This window comes from Chlorocebus sabaeus, chromosome 9 (genome assembly GCF_047675955.1).
Source record: "Chlorocebus sabaeus isolate Y175 chromosome 9, mChlSab1.0.hap1, whole genome shotgun sequence".
Lineage (NCBI taxonomy): Eukaryota > Metazoa > Chordata > Mammalia > Primates > Cercopithecidae > Chlorocebus > Chlorocebus sabaeus.
In genome coordinates, this window is record NC_132912.1 from 95,217,736 (window position 1) to 95,231,108 (window position 13,373).

Here is a 13,373-nt window from a genome sequence, read left to right on the forward strand (position 1 = left end):
AAGAGTTTAAGACCAACCTGGGCAACATAGTGAGACTCCTGACCTCAGGCGATCCACCTGCCTCAGCCTCCCAAAGTGCTGGGATTACAGGCACGAGCCACGGTGCCACGGAGGATCCACAATTCTAACCACTTGCTTATTTGATAAGTTCTGTTGCTGTTCCAAAAGCTAATGGCAAAACAAATGTGTAAGAAGGATACACTGTATGTATCATCAGGATCTTGGCTTAGCACATTTTTTGTTTTTTGAGACAGGGTCTGACTCTACCACCCAGGCTGGAGTGCAGTGGTACAATCTCGGCTGACTGCAACTTCTGCTCCGTGGACTCAAACGATCCTTCCACCTCAGCCTCCAGAGTAGCTGGACTACAGGCATGCACCACCACTTCTGGCTAATTTTTTTTGTGTCTTTTGTAGAGACAGGATCTTACCATGTTGCCTAGGAGGTTGGTCTTGAACTCCTAGCTCAAAGCAATCTGCCTGCCTTGGCCTCCCAAAGTGCTGGGATTATAGGTGTGAGCCACCGTGCCCAGCCAACTCAGCACGATTTACTTTGTCTCTAAATGCCTAACATTTTGAAAAGTGGGGAATGGAGAATTTCTATCATGATATTTTCACATGGTGGCACCCAAAGCAGTAGAGGATACAATGCAGCTAGAATATCATGAAAGTCTCCATGCTGTGCAGGATGATAGGCAAGAACCTCAGCAGGAGGGAAGGCCACTGGCCATGGCAAGCACATCATGTTTCCTACTGGAGGAACTAGACTGACAATTAGCAGAAAACCCATTTTGTCATAAATAAATATTATGTGTTTTGATGGTAATATGCTACTAAAAATCAACAGAAAAAAGAGAAAACAGTTGATTACTTTTCTATTTGGAGCTAATTTTCATCTCTGAGCTTCAAACTTCTGTGGACTCTGAGAATGGTTAGATTAATATACATTCTTATACATTAAACAAAAGTTACCAGAGAATTTATTTATGTGAAGAAAAAAAAGTCACTGGAAAATACATAATTTAAAACTCCTAAAATCTTTTGTGTAAGAATTTAAATAAGGAGTACCCCAAAATGCTCTCGTTTTCATTTTCACTAAAATATGCAATACATTTTCAAGAAAAGTGAAGATGAATGTGTGCCATAAAAGGGATGTTAACTTGGAATTGAGATATAAGCAAGCTTGAAAACACATTCCAAAGAAAGGATCTAGTTACTTCTTAGATGGATTTAATAATGCTTATTTTAAAACACACATAAAGTAGGTAATGGTGCATGCTACAAAATAAATTAAAATGTCAAGTGTATCTGAACATAGAAACTTTATACTACTATCTGCAGAAATAAAGGGAGCCTATTTATAAGTAAAATTCAATCACCACAACAACTATTGATATCTTCTACTTACAGATGTTAATATACTCAATTATATGGAAAGAACAACATGCTTTCAGGATTAATATGTTAAACATCTCAGGCAGAAGAACATGCAAATAAATGTAGCACACATACATGTTCACAAGATGCACTAAACTTTATTAAATCATTCATTAGTGCAACTAACACTAATTTGAGTTCTCTGATCATCAAAAAGGTGCAAGGAAAAAAACCATCAACTTTCTTGTTTAAAAATGCAGAAGTTAATAGTTTTCCCAAGCTCAACATAATGCTTAAACGGGGTGGTGCCTTTTCTTTGGTTTTCATTTTACTTACAAGTATTGCATTCATTCCTGATGCAATGCCATAGCTCAAACCTGAGAGGCGTGCTGCATATGTATACTCTTTTAAATCATCCTTCAATAACCTGATAAACAGGTATGTCATGTTGCAATGAAGAGGATCAGCATAAATGTAGCGACTAACAAAAAGAAAAACAAAAGAAATGCTTTGATACCTCAAGCAGTGGCATGGTAATGAAGAAACATGACCGAAGAGTATGGATATGCAGCCTCATGATCTGGATTTCTAGGGAAATAGTATATGACAACCTTAGGTTTTACAAAAGAAGGAAGACTTCATTTTCCTTTGCCAAAGACCAAGATTTCAAATACAGAATGGGTAAGATCTAAACCTAAATCAGGGTCCAATTTTGTTTGAGTAGAAAAATATGACATTCTGATGAAAGACGTTTTAAAAAAAAAAAGAAATCAAGGAAAATTTGCATAATATGAATGGTATGTAGTTGAACACTTAGAATAAGAGCTAACTTAAAAATTAAATGAGAAAATATGATTAGCCATAAAGATTAAAAAAAAAGAAATTAAACTCATACCCTCAATCAAAAAATGCTTCCATCAAATCAATATAAAAAATGTTGATGAGTGGAAGGCTCTAAGGCGTGGGTACTTACATACATCCCATAGATGGTATTTTGGAGATCATAGCTCAAGCCTGCTAGCTCTGCTGCATATGCATACTCGTTGAGTGAATCTTTGAGGAGCTCAAGGTACAAATAGGCCATGTTACAGTGCAAGGGGTCCACATAAGCAAATGGGCTGGAAGAAAATGTTGACAGTAAAATAGCTGATTTTATTACTTCTCAATGTGATATGGCCTTTTGAGAAGGATCAAGATATTGAACACCGGTTAATATGATTTCCTGAGGATATGGTTGAATTCTTGAGGTTATTTCTTCTTATGAGGAAAAAAACAAGATGTCTGAAAAAGAAGCCTGAAATGTATGTGTATGTGTGTGTGTGTGTGTGTGCACGCGCGCGCGCGCATGCACTGCTGGTAGTGAAGAAGGAGAAGGAACTGCCTACCCCAGATGGTGTGGCAGAACTGACAAGTTAGAAATGCAGGGTATGTGAGGAGTGGGAATGGGCCAAAATGCATGGCTATGCTTAGGCTAACGGGAGGAGCACAGCCGACAGAACACATACAGTATTTGCATGTCTTCCTTCTCTCTCCAATCAAGTCACACCCTTGGTGGACAGGAGTAAAAGACTGGGAAATGTGTCTGTGGTAATTACATGAACTTAGAAAAATTGAGACCTGTGAAAATGTTAACTTATCCCTGAGTTTTCCCCAAAGCAGTAAAACTAGAGAACTGTCAGTAAAATAATTGATAATTTCTATCATATAACAGCAGCCAAAACTAGGGGAAAAAACTAAAATAGAAAAATAGTTAAATGAGAAAGAACAAAGAAGAAAGAATTATAGAGTACAAGAACTAAATAACCACAGTGATCAACTAAACTTCATTTCCCAGACAAGAAACATAATTTTCTTCAGGTCCCCTGAGTTCGTGTGGCAGCAGAGCTGTGATTCAAATGCAAGTTAAACGACCTGCTCCTCTGACTATACAACCTTGCTTACCTTTTATCAGAAGAAAGTGAAAGTTTCACTCATTCAACAAATATGTATTATATGCTTACTACAGTGCCAGGCTCTTTTCTAGGCACTGAAGATAAAGAGTGGACAAATCAGGCAAAGTCCCTGACCTCAGAATTGATAATCTAGCTAGAGGGGACAAATAATAATAAATTTAAATTTGACATTTTAGTTGGTGACAGTATTATGAGGTAAAATTATGCAGGGTAAGGGGAATAAGGAATGATGGGGTGATGGCAGCAGGGAAGAAAGACTGCTGCTTTACATAACAGCCAGTCAAGGCCACTCTTATCATGTGACATCTGGACCCAGACCTGAAGGAGGCGAGTGAATGAGCCCTGGGGATATCTAAGGGGTGGAGTGGAGAACTTCCCAGGCTGAAGAAATAGCTAGTGCTAAAGGCCTGAGGCAGGTGCCTGCTTGGTTTGTTTGGCAGCAAATTAAAAGTTTCACTCTATTTGTATCACAGTAAATATAACTAATGTACTGAAAACAAAGCCAACATTTTGTTTTTTAATGTTGAGTCAAGGTCTCACTGTGTTGTCCAGGCTGGTCTTGAACTCCTAGGTTCAAGTGATCTTCCTGCCTTGGCTTCCCAAAATGTTAGGATTACAGGTGTGAGCTATTGCACCCAGCCAAAAGCCAACAATTTTATCAAAGCTGATAAAAGAGCAAAAACAGGGATAAAATGTGTAGTCACTTAGAGAATTAAAATCAAAGACAAAGTTTTACAGCTATCCAAATATTCTCCAACTGAAAAATTTGAATAAATGATCTGCCATTAAATTTTTTAAAGTATGATACATGATGACAGATTTCCTTCTTTGGGCAAATAGCAGCTCAAAAACTTAAGGCACAATTCACAAAAACAAAATCATCAAAACAAAAGAGAGGCTATGACAGAGGTCAGCCCCACAGGTAACTATGCACCTTTCTCAGATGGAAGTGAAAAGCCAGAAAGTTTGGGGTTTCAAAGCACTATGGCCCAGGCTCAGAAAATAATTCCAAGGAGTGTCCTAAAATGATGTATCCAGCCTGGCGAGGTGGCATGCGCCTGTAGTCCCAGCTACTCAGGAGCCTGAGATGGGAGGATCACTTGAGCCCAAGAGTTTGAGGCTGCAGTAACTGCACTCCAGTCCTGGGTGACAGAGTAAGACTCTGTCTCCTAAAAAAAAAAGAACGAAAACAGCTGTATCCACAGCAGCTGTGCTGGTGAAGTGGAGAAGACACTAAACTAACTTTTAAAAGATAATAGGATTCAACTGGGATACCTAAATTCTGGTTCATGTGTTAATTTAAAAAATACATTATTTTGTAACCAGATACTATATGCTTAAATATGGATCACAGGGTTTTAAAAACCATAGCTAACTACACATAATATAATCTTATTTCTGAAAAGATGAAAAGGATATAGACACACACATGAAAATTTCAATTAAAATGTACAAGAAACAGAACAGCGGTTACCTCTAGGAAGACAGACCAGAGGATGGGATTTGTGTGGGAGGCAGACATTTTCAATTGTAGGAAATGTGCTAGGCAGTTTAGAGAACACGAAAATGTAAAATGGTCTCTCAAAGGGTATTCTAAAGAAATTCATCATCACAGAGGCCAAATGGGAAAGTGGTGACAAGCTGCTTACAGTGTTAAAAATATCACTCTCAAATATCAAAAAATAAAAAGCAGCTTTGTAATGCCCTTTACCAATAATAAGCCACAACCTGACAGCCCACGTTTGGTGTAAACAATAAAAAAACTCTGAGCAGTTTCAGATAATCTGTAACTCTCATGCTATAAAACCACAATATTTATAATCACTATAATTCAACATATTTGTTGATGGAAAATCAGATTCTTTTCCCTTTTTCCAAAGCATTTAAACCATATCTACCTTTAATTTCATGTTAAGCCAACTGAATAAAAATTAATGAAAAAGCTGATTATCATATTGAACATTACTGAACAAATAAACCATGATAGGCTTATCTTATAAACCACTGAATTTTAGAAATATAAAATTATAAAAAGTATAAACTCACAAAGTAAAATCTGAATCGGGTGATTAGCACACAAGTAAAGGAAGACAGAGATGAACTGAAAATGCACTGAGAAATTATTGCAATAGCATTATTCATAAATTTTACTAAACATCTTCTCCCTTTTTATTAGTAATTTTTAAGTAATCAAGCCAGAAATAGAGGAAGCTCCAGACAAAAGACGAAACAAGACTCAGGATAATTTAGTAACTAGTACCTCTTCTTCTAGACAAGTTCCAGGAATACAAAACCAAAGCAGTAAAAACACCCCAAATTATTTATTCTTTCTTCAGTGAGTCTTCTGGGTAAATCTACGGCCTCCTCAGAATCCAAAACCCTGAAGGCTAAGAAGGTCGTCCTAACAATAGCTAACATAAATCATTTCAGCTAAAGGGTATACTCATTAATGGAAAAAAAAAAAAAAAAAAGTTAACAACGTTTTTTTAAAAAATACCTCTTAACAGCAACAGCCTCTCCTTTCTTTTTTTTTTTTTTTTCCTGAGACACAGTCTTGCTCTGTCGCCCAGGCTGGAGTGCAGTGATGCAATCTCGGCTGACTGCAACCTCCACCTCCTGGGTTCACACCATTCTCCTGCCTCGGCCTCCCGAGTAGCTGGGACTACAGGCGCCCGCCACCATGCCTGGCTAATTTTTTGTATTTTTAGTAGAGACGGGGTTTCACCGTGTTAGCCAGGATGGTCTCGATCTCCTGACCTCATGATCCGCCTGCCTCGGCCTCCCAAGTGCTGGGATTACAGGCGTGAGCCACTGTGCCTGGCCAGCCTCTCCTTTTATTTTTATTTATTTATTTATTTATTTCAGCCTCTCCTTTTCTAGGTGAAATAACTCTAATTCCTTTTATTTCTAGACATGGATGTTTAAGAAAAATAGATAACTTTTGGAAATGTAATTGTTGATTTTTATAAGAAGCTTTATAAGCTAGACTCATCTTACATACCTGAAAAATTCAAAGTTGAGACAAGCCTTCGGCAAAAAAAACTTATCATCTTGTTTGAACCAGAGTTTGCTCATAGCTGTATCCTGTCATGGAGAAACAGTTTGGTTAGGGAAATAGAGGTGCATTCAGCAAAAATGTTCAATCAAATCACTCTTCAAGAGGAGGAGGACAGAGGCAATAGTTAGAGTTTTGTTCTGGAGCTGCTGTCCCATGGCCCTGAAACATACTCAGAGTCAGTAGGTAGAAAGCTGGAGACAAAGACTGCAGACTCCTGTAGCAGAGTGAAATCTGCCTTCTATTTCCCCTGTATTAGGGAGATGGGGGTACAGTGAAGAAAAAGACAGATCAGAGAAGCCAATACCAACTGTCCTGTCTTCATCTTTCCGGACACTGGGAGGCAGGCAGAGGCAGAAGTCCCTTGCAAGCGAATGGCAGCCAGCTTCCAGGGTGGCCCACAACAATCCTTGCCTGCTGAGATTCACAGTCTTGGGTGGTCCCCTCCCACACTAGACCAGGGTTGGTCTGTCTTACTAACAAAATATGACAGAATTAATGGTATACTTCTGAGACTGCATTTATAAAAGACACCGCGGCTTGCATCCTGATCACTCACTTTCCCTCTTGAATCATTCACTTTGGGGGAAGCCTGCTGCCATGTCAAGCAACTCTACAGAGAGGTCCATGTGGTGAAAAAGGCTGGCCAACAACCACATAACTGAACTTGGAAGAGAATCCTCCAGCCCTGGTTGAACCTTCAGATGACTGAAGCCTCGGCCAACAGCTTGACTATAACCACACAACGGGCCCTGAGCCAGAACTACCCAACTAAGTCACTGCTGGATTCCTGGCCCTCCTCAGAAACTGTATATGAGGGCTGGGCGTGGTGGCTTCACTCCTGTAATCCCAACACTTTGGGATGCCAAGGTGGGCAGATCATGAGGTCAGGAGTTCGAGACCATCCTGGCCAACATGGTGAAACCCCGTCTCTACTAATAACACAAAAATGAGCAGGGTGTGGTGGCTCATGCCTGTAGTCTCAGCTATTTGGGAGGCTGAGGCAAGAGAATTGCTTGAACTGGAACTTGGGAGGCGGAGGTTGCAGTGAGCCGAGATGGTGCCACTGCACTCCAGCCTGGGTGATAGAGCGAGACTCTGTCTCAAAAAACAAAACAAAACAAAACAAAAAAAAGAAACTGTGTGAGATAGGGTACGGCGGCTCACACCTGTAATCCCAGCACTTTGGGAGGCCGAGGCAGGCAGATCACTTGAGGCCAGGAGTTTGAGACCAGCCTGGCCAACTAGCAAAACCCTGTCTCTATTAAACACACAAAAATTAGTTGGGCATGGTGGCACATGCCTATAATCCCAGTTACTTTGGAGGCTAAGGCATGAGAATTGCTTGAACCTGGGAAGCGGAGGTTGCAGTGAGCTGAGATTGTACCACTGCACTCCAGCCTGGGCAACGGAGAGAAACTCTATCTCAAAACAAAAACAAAAACAAAAACAAAAACAAAAACAAAAACTCTGTGAGAGACCAGGAATGATGGTTCATGCCTGTGATCCCAGAAATTTGGAAGGCTGAGGCAGGAGGATCACTTGAGCCTAGGAGTTTGAGATCGGCCTGGGCAACAGAGTGAGATCCCACCTCTACAGATATATTGAACAATTAATTAGCTGGGCATGGTGGTGTGTGCCTGTAGTCCTAGGTACACAAGAGGCTGAGGTTGGTGGATCACTGTAGCCCAGGAGGCTGAGGCTACAGTAAGCCATGACTGCACCACTTCACCACAGCCTGGGCAATGGAATGCGAGTCTTAAAAAAAAAGAAAAAAACTGTGTGAGATTATAAATGGTGTGCGTTTTTTTTTTTTTTTTGAGACGGAGTTTCGCTCTTACCCAGGTTAGAGTGCAATGGCGCAATCTCAGCTCACCACAATCTCTGCCTCCTGAGTTCAAGCGATTCTCCTGCCTCAGCCTCCTGAGTAGGTGGGATAACAGGCGTGCACCATCACACCCAGCTAATTTTTTTTTAGTAGAGATGGGGTTTCACCATTTTGGTCAGGCTGGTCTTGAACTTCTGACCTCGTGATCCGCCTGCCTCAGCCTCCCAAAGTGCTGGGATTACAGGCACGAGCCACCGCACCTGGCCTAACTTAAATGTTGTGGTTTTAAGCTGCTAAGTTTTGGAATAATTTAATATGCAACCATGGATAACCAACATGGCCAAGGATGAACAAATAAGCTACTTATCTTGCCTCTCCACTTCACTCATGCTATACTAAGAATGGCTTTAGTCACTTGAAACTACCTTGAAACTCTGGGAAGAGATATAAATGGTTTAATGTTCTTGTTAGTTTGTTCTGGGAAGGCCTATTTAAAACAAACAGCAAAAGTCAGATATGGTAGCTCACACCTATAATTCCAGCTACTTGAGAGGCTGAAGGAGGAGGATCACTTGAGGCCAGGAGTTCCAGACCAGCCCAGGCAATATAGCAAGATCTCATCTCTACAAAAAATTAAAAACAAATTAGCTGGGTGTGGTATGCGTCTGTAGTCCAGCTACTTAGGAGGCTGAGGCCAGAAGATGGTTTGAACCCAGGAGTTTGAGGCTGCAGTGAGCTATGATCCCACCACTGTACTCCAGCCTGGGCAACAGAGAGACCCTGTCTCCAAAAATAAATAAATAAATAAATAAATAAATAAATATATAAATAAATAGATAAATAAAAACACATAAAAAACAGGAGGGGTAAATGAACTTTCCCTTTGCATAAGCTAATAGAAAACTCTTTAAAATGTCATTTTTAAAGAAAAATGGGCTAGGCGCGGTGGCTCATGCCTGTAATCCCAGTACTTTGGGAGGCCGAGGCAGGTGGATCACCTGAGGTCAGGAGTTCGAGGCCAGCCTGGCTAACATGGTGAAACCCTGTCTCTACTAAAAATACAAAAGCTTAGCTGGATGTGGTGGCGGGTGCCTGTAATCCCAGCTACTCGGGAGGCTGAGGCAGGAGAATCACTTGAACTTGGGAGGCAGAAGTTACAGTGAGCAAGATTATGCCATTATACTCCAGCCTGGGCAACAAGAACAAGACTCTGTCTCAAAAAAAAAAAAAAGAAAAAACAAGAAAAGAAAAGAAAAAAAAAGAAAAAATGTTGCCTCATTAATAATCTAGTTGCTTAAGACAAATTTTCATGTTCCTAAACACTGATTGTTATCTCACTGAACTCATCTAAATTCTTCCAAATGTCAGGTCATTTGAAGAAGATAAAAAGAAAGATGTGTGTGTGTGCCTATAGTCATCAGTTTACAAACAGTTTAGACGGGAGAAGAAATATGTTTAGAAGGGAGAATGTACTGTAATAATTTGATACAATTTTTTACATACTTTACTCAAGTTCTGAAACAATGGCATGAAAAGGATAGTCTGAAAAAGAGGGGGAGGGAACTCTACTTCTCAACGGCACTTCGCACTAGTTTATTATTCCATTAATTTAATATAGTCACTATGTCATAATGAATGTTTTTAAGGGCAGGAAATCCAACAGCTCCCCCTGGACTTGCTCTCTTTCAGGCTGTAGAGATCCTTTCTTATCTTTAATGTCCACGATGCAGCACAAACCTACTTCCTTATTAGGTCTTCAGCAGACATGAAAAAGAGGCACAGACCTTTCCACAGACTTATGGTTACAGCTCAGACTTACTGTTTTCTCCTAAAAAGAAAGCGATTTCCTAGATTCTGCATTATTTTGTTTGCTTGCTTTAATATTTTCAACCTTCTAATATTTCTTGTAGTTATTCTTTCTGCAGCTTTTTTGTCATCTATCAGTATGTGAGCCGCCCCAAATCAACACAGTACCAAATGTAAGAAATCATTTCTCTAGTCCCCCATGTGTTAGGTCTGTCCCCCAATTTAAAATCACTGATTCAAACACATTACCTTAATAAGAGCAGGGTATGGTGTTGCCTCTTTTTCTAACGGTAAAATCTCAAAATTCGTAGGAATAAATTCATTCTTTGTAGGAAGTTTAAATTTCCCATTCAGGTCAGCATTTTGCCATTTCTGGATGAGTAATGAAACACACAAATGCAGTAAGAGCCTGATTTAAGAGTTTAAAATAGTATCTCTGCTCAATATATGGGCAAGTATTAAATGCACAGATGTCACACAGCATTGTTTTCCATCATATATAAAGGAGGTACTACCAAATCTATTGATGGGTTTTCATGAAATTTGAGTCAGTCTTTCTAGTACTAGTAAAGATTTTGTGCTCATATATCTATTCTTCCTCTCCACATCTCCAAAATGACCAGCTGAGGAACAATCTGAGACTATGGAACACAGAAAAGCTGACTGGTCCATATGCAGATCATGTTTATTCTAGCTCTTTAAATAATGGAGAATAATCTGCCCAGGAATATATTTCCACAACTGCTAGACAATAGGTCATTTATATAAGAGCCACACTTTCAGCTATACTAAGTTATATCCATGTATGGCCTGAAAGCCAGGCTAAAGGGGGTATCTTTCACTTCAGTACTTCTCTCTTTTTTTTCTTCCGGAGACAGAATCTTGTTCTGTTGCCCAGGCTGGAGTGCAGTGGCATGATCTCAACTCACTGCAACATCTGCCTCCTGTGTTCAAGCAATTCTCGTGCCTCAGCCTCCCAAGTAGCTGGGACTACAGGTGTGTGCCACTACACCCGATTAATTTTTATATTTTTAGTAGAGATGGGGTTTCACCATGTTGGCCAGGCTGGTCTTGCACTCCTGGCCTCAACTGATCCACCCACTTCAGCCTCCCAAAGTGCTGGGATTACAGGTGTAAGCCGCCATGCCCAGCCTCACTTCAGTACTTCTTTTTTTCTTTTACAGACAGAATCTCACTCTGTTGCCCAGGCTGGAATGCAGTGGCGTGATCTTCACTCACTGCATCCTCCAACTCCCTAGGATTATAGGTGTGCACCACCACACCCAGCTAATTTCTGTATTTTATTAGAGACAGGGTTTCACTGTATTGCCCAGGCTGGTCTCAAACTCCTGATCTCAATCTGCCCACCTCAGCCTCCTAAAGTGCTAGGATTACAGACATGAGCCACCGCACTCGGCCTTCAGCACTTCTTAAGAACTGGCTCATACCTCTCCCAGATGATCATGTGAACTTTTAAGTGAACCAGTAGTTCAAGCATAAGGTTAAGAACAAAGTTGAGGCCAGATGCAGTGGTTCACGCCTGTAATCCCAGCACTTGGGGAAGCCAAGATGTGTGGATCACGGGGTCAGGAGTTTGAGACCAGTCTGGCCAACATAGTGAAACCTCATCTCTATTAAAAATACAAAAAATCAGCCGAGTGTGGTGGTGTGCACCTGTAATCCCAGCTACTCAGGAGGCTGAGACAGGAGAATCACATGAACCTGGGAGGCAGAGGTTGCAGTGAGCCAAGATCGCGCCATTGCACTCCAGCCCGGGCAACAGTGCGAGACTCCGTCTAAAAAACAAAAAAACACACAGTTGAGATTTAGGTTGGGATTCACACAACCTGTAGGCTGGATCTGTTCCCTGTCCTAGTTCCAAAACCTAAGTGGGAGAGATCACAGGCCACTGATTGTTGAATCTAATTTATAAGGCTTTTCATCATTAAAAAAAAAAAAAAAGCAACTGGCCAGGAGAAAAAAGCAACCAGCCTGGACAACAGAGCAATGCCCTGTCTATTAAAAACAACAACAACAACAACAACTGATTGTCAATAATTCTGATTTCTGGATTCAGTAATTTGATCTCTAGTTGGTGTGGCACAGCCTTGCGGATTTTACTGTTCTATCTTAGCTCCTGTGTTTGTGTCTTTCCGCACTGGGCAAGTTGGCCATATTTCCTAAGTGGTATCTTAGGTTTCCAGAACAGCTGAATAGTAGGGACTAGGAAACACTTAATAAGTAATTTCACTACTGAGTTCCCAGAGAGATGTGTTCTTAAAAAATTCCCAGCCAGCCATGGTGGCTCACGCCTGTAATCCCAGCACTTTGGGAGGCTGAGTTGGGAGGATCACAAGGTCAAGAGATTGAGACCATCCTAGCCAACATGGTAAAACCCTGTCTCTACTAAAAATACAAAAATTAGCTGGGCGTGGTGGCATGCGCCTATAGTTCCAGCTACTTGGGAGGCTGAGGTAGGAGAATCGCTTGAACCCGGGAGGCGGAGGTTACAGTGAGCCGAGATTGTGCCACTGTACTTCAGCCTGGTGACAGAGCAAGACTCCATCTCAAAAAAAAAAAAAAAAAAAAAAAAAAAACCATTCAGGGCAGGTTTATTCTGGTCAGAATCTGGTGAACATGGGGATTCTTTCTTGTTTTAGGACTATTTCAGACCCAGCACTAATTCATGGAAGATCAGCTTTCCTCACAGTTTAGAGAGATGGACATTTTCACACACTGGGGGGCTTCAATGATCTCCTTCTGTATTATGAATATGTCAGAGAGCTGTGAAGTATCAGTGATGATTTTCTTTCTTAATCTAATTCCTTTTTTGTATGTCATTACACAGGTACATTTTTAAAATGTCCATTACTCGAGTTTAGCTAGAATCTAGTCAGTAAAGTTTTCTGGCCTTTCCCAGGAATAATGGAGCCAATCTCAAAGGCACATAGCCAGTGAGAATCAAAAGAGAAAGAAAGAAAAAGTACTAGATAAGTAGGTAACATTCACAAGCAAAATCCTGACTACTGATGAATGGGACAAAATATTGTCTTAACATACCTGTTTTGAAAATCATAATTCCCCTATGTTGACAAAAAGAACGGTGCTATAACATGAGGCATAAAACATAGCACCTCCTGAAGTGAACATGGTATGAATCCTAGAGCCTCCTCTCAGCCTGTGTTCACAGCAAGACTGTGAGCTCCTTGGAGCCCTTGCATTGGTCTCTCATGCTTCCTACTTCCATCTCTTCTTGCCTTTCTGCTGCCTGTGCCCATGTATCCTGCACTTCAGTTACCTTTTATGGCATGAGGCACAACCCTGGTGGTTTGATAGACACATGAGAAAGTGGCTAG

General features: G+C 40.7%; 1 protein-coding gene across 5 annotated transcripts in view; it reads right to left on the reverse strand.

Moving 5' to 3' along the window:
- The window catches only part of IDE (insulin degrading enzyme), a 118,902-nt gene that overhangs the window by 24,650 nt on the left and 80,879 nt on the right, over positions 1 to 13,373 (reverse strand). For 4 of the 5 annotated variants that reach the window (XM_007963562.3, XM_007963561.3, XM_073019173.1 and 1 more), the window contains exons 13-15: positions 10,267 to 10,389; positions 6,330 to 6,412; positions 2,350 to 2,494 (exon numbers count right to left, since the gene is read on the reverse strand). In XM_007963562.3, the coding sequence (XP_007961753.1) occupies positions 2,350 to 2,494; positions 6,330 to 6,412; positions 10,267 to 10,389 (351 nt within the window). Of the gene's footprint in view, positions 1 to 1,712; positions 1,858 to 2,349; positions 2,495 to 6,329; positions 6,413 to 10,266; positions 10,390 to 13,373 lie in introns of all 5 variants that reach the window. The other variant, XM_007963563.3, reaches the window with a different exon arrangement.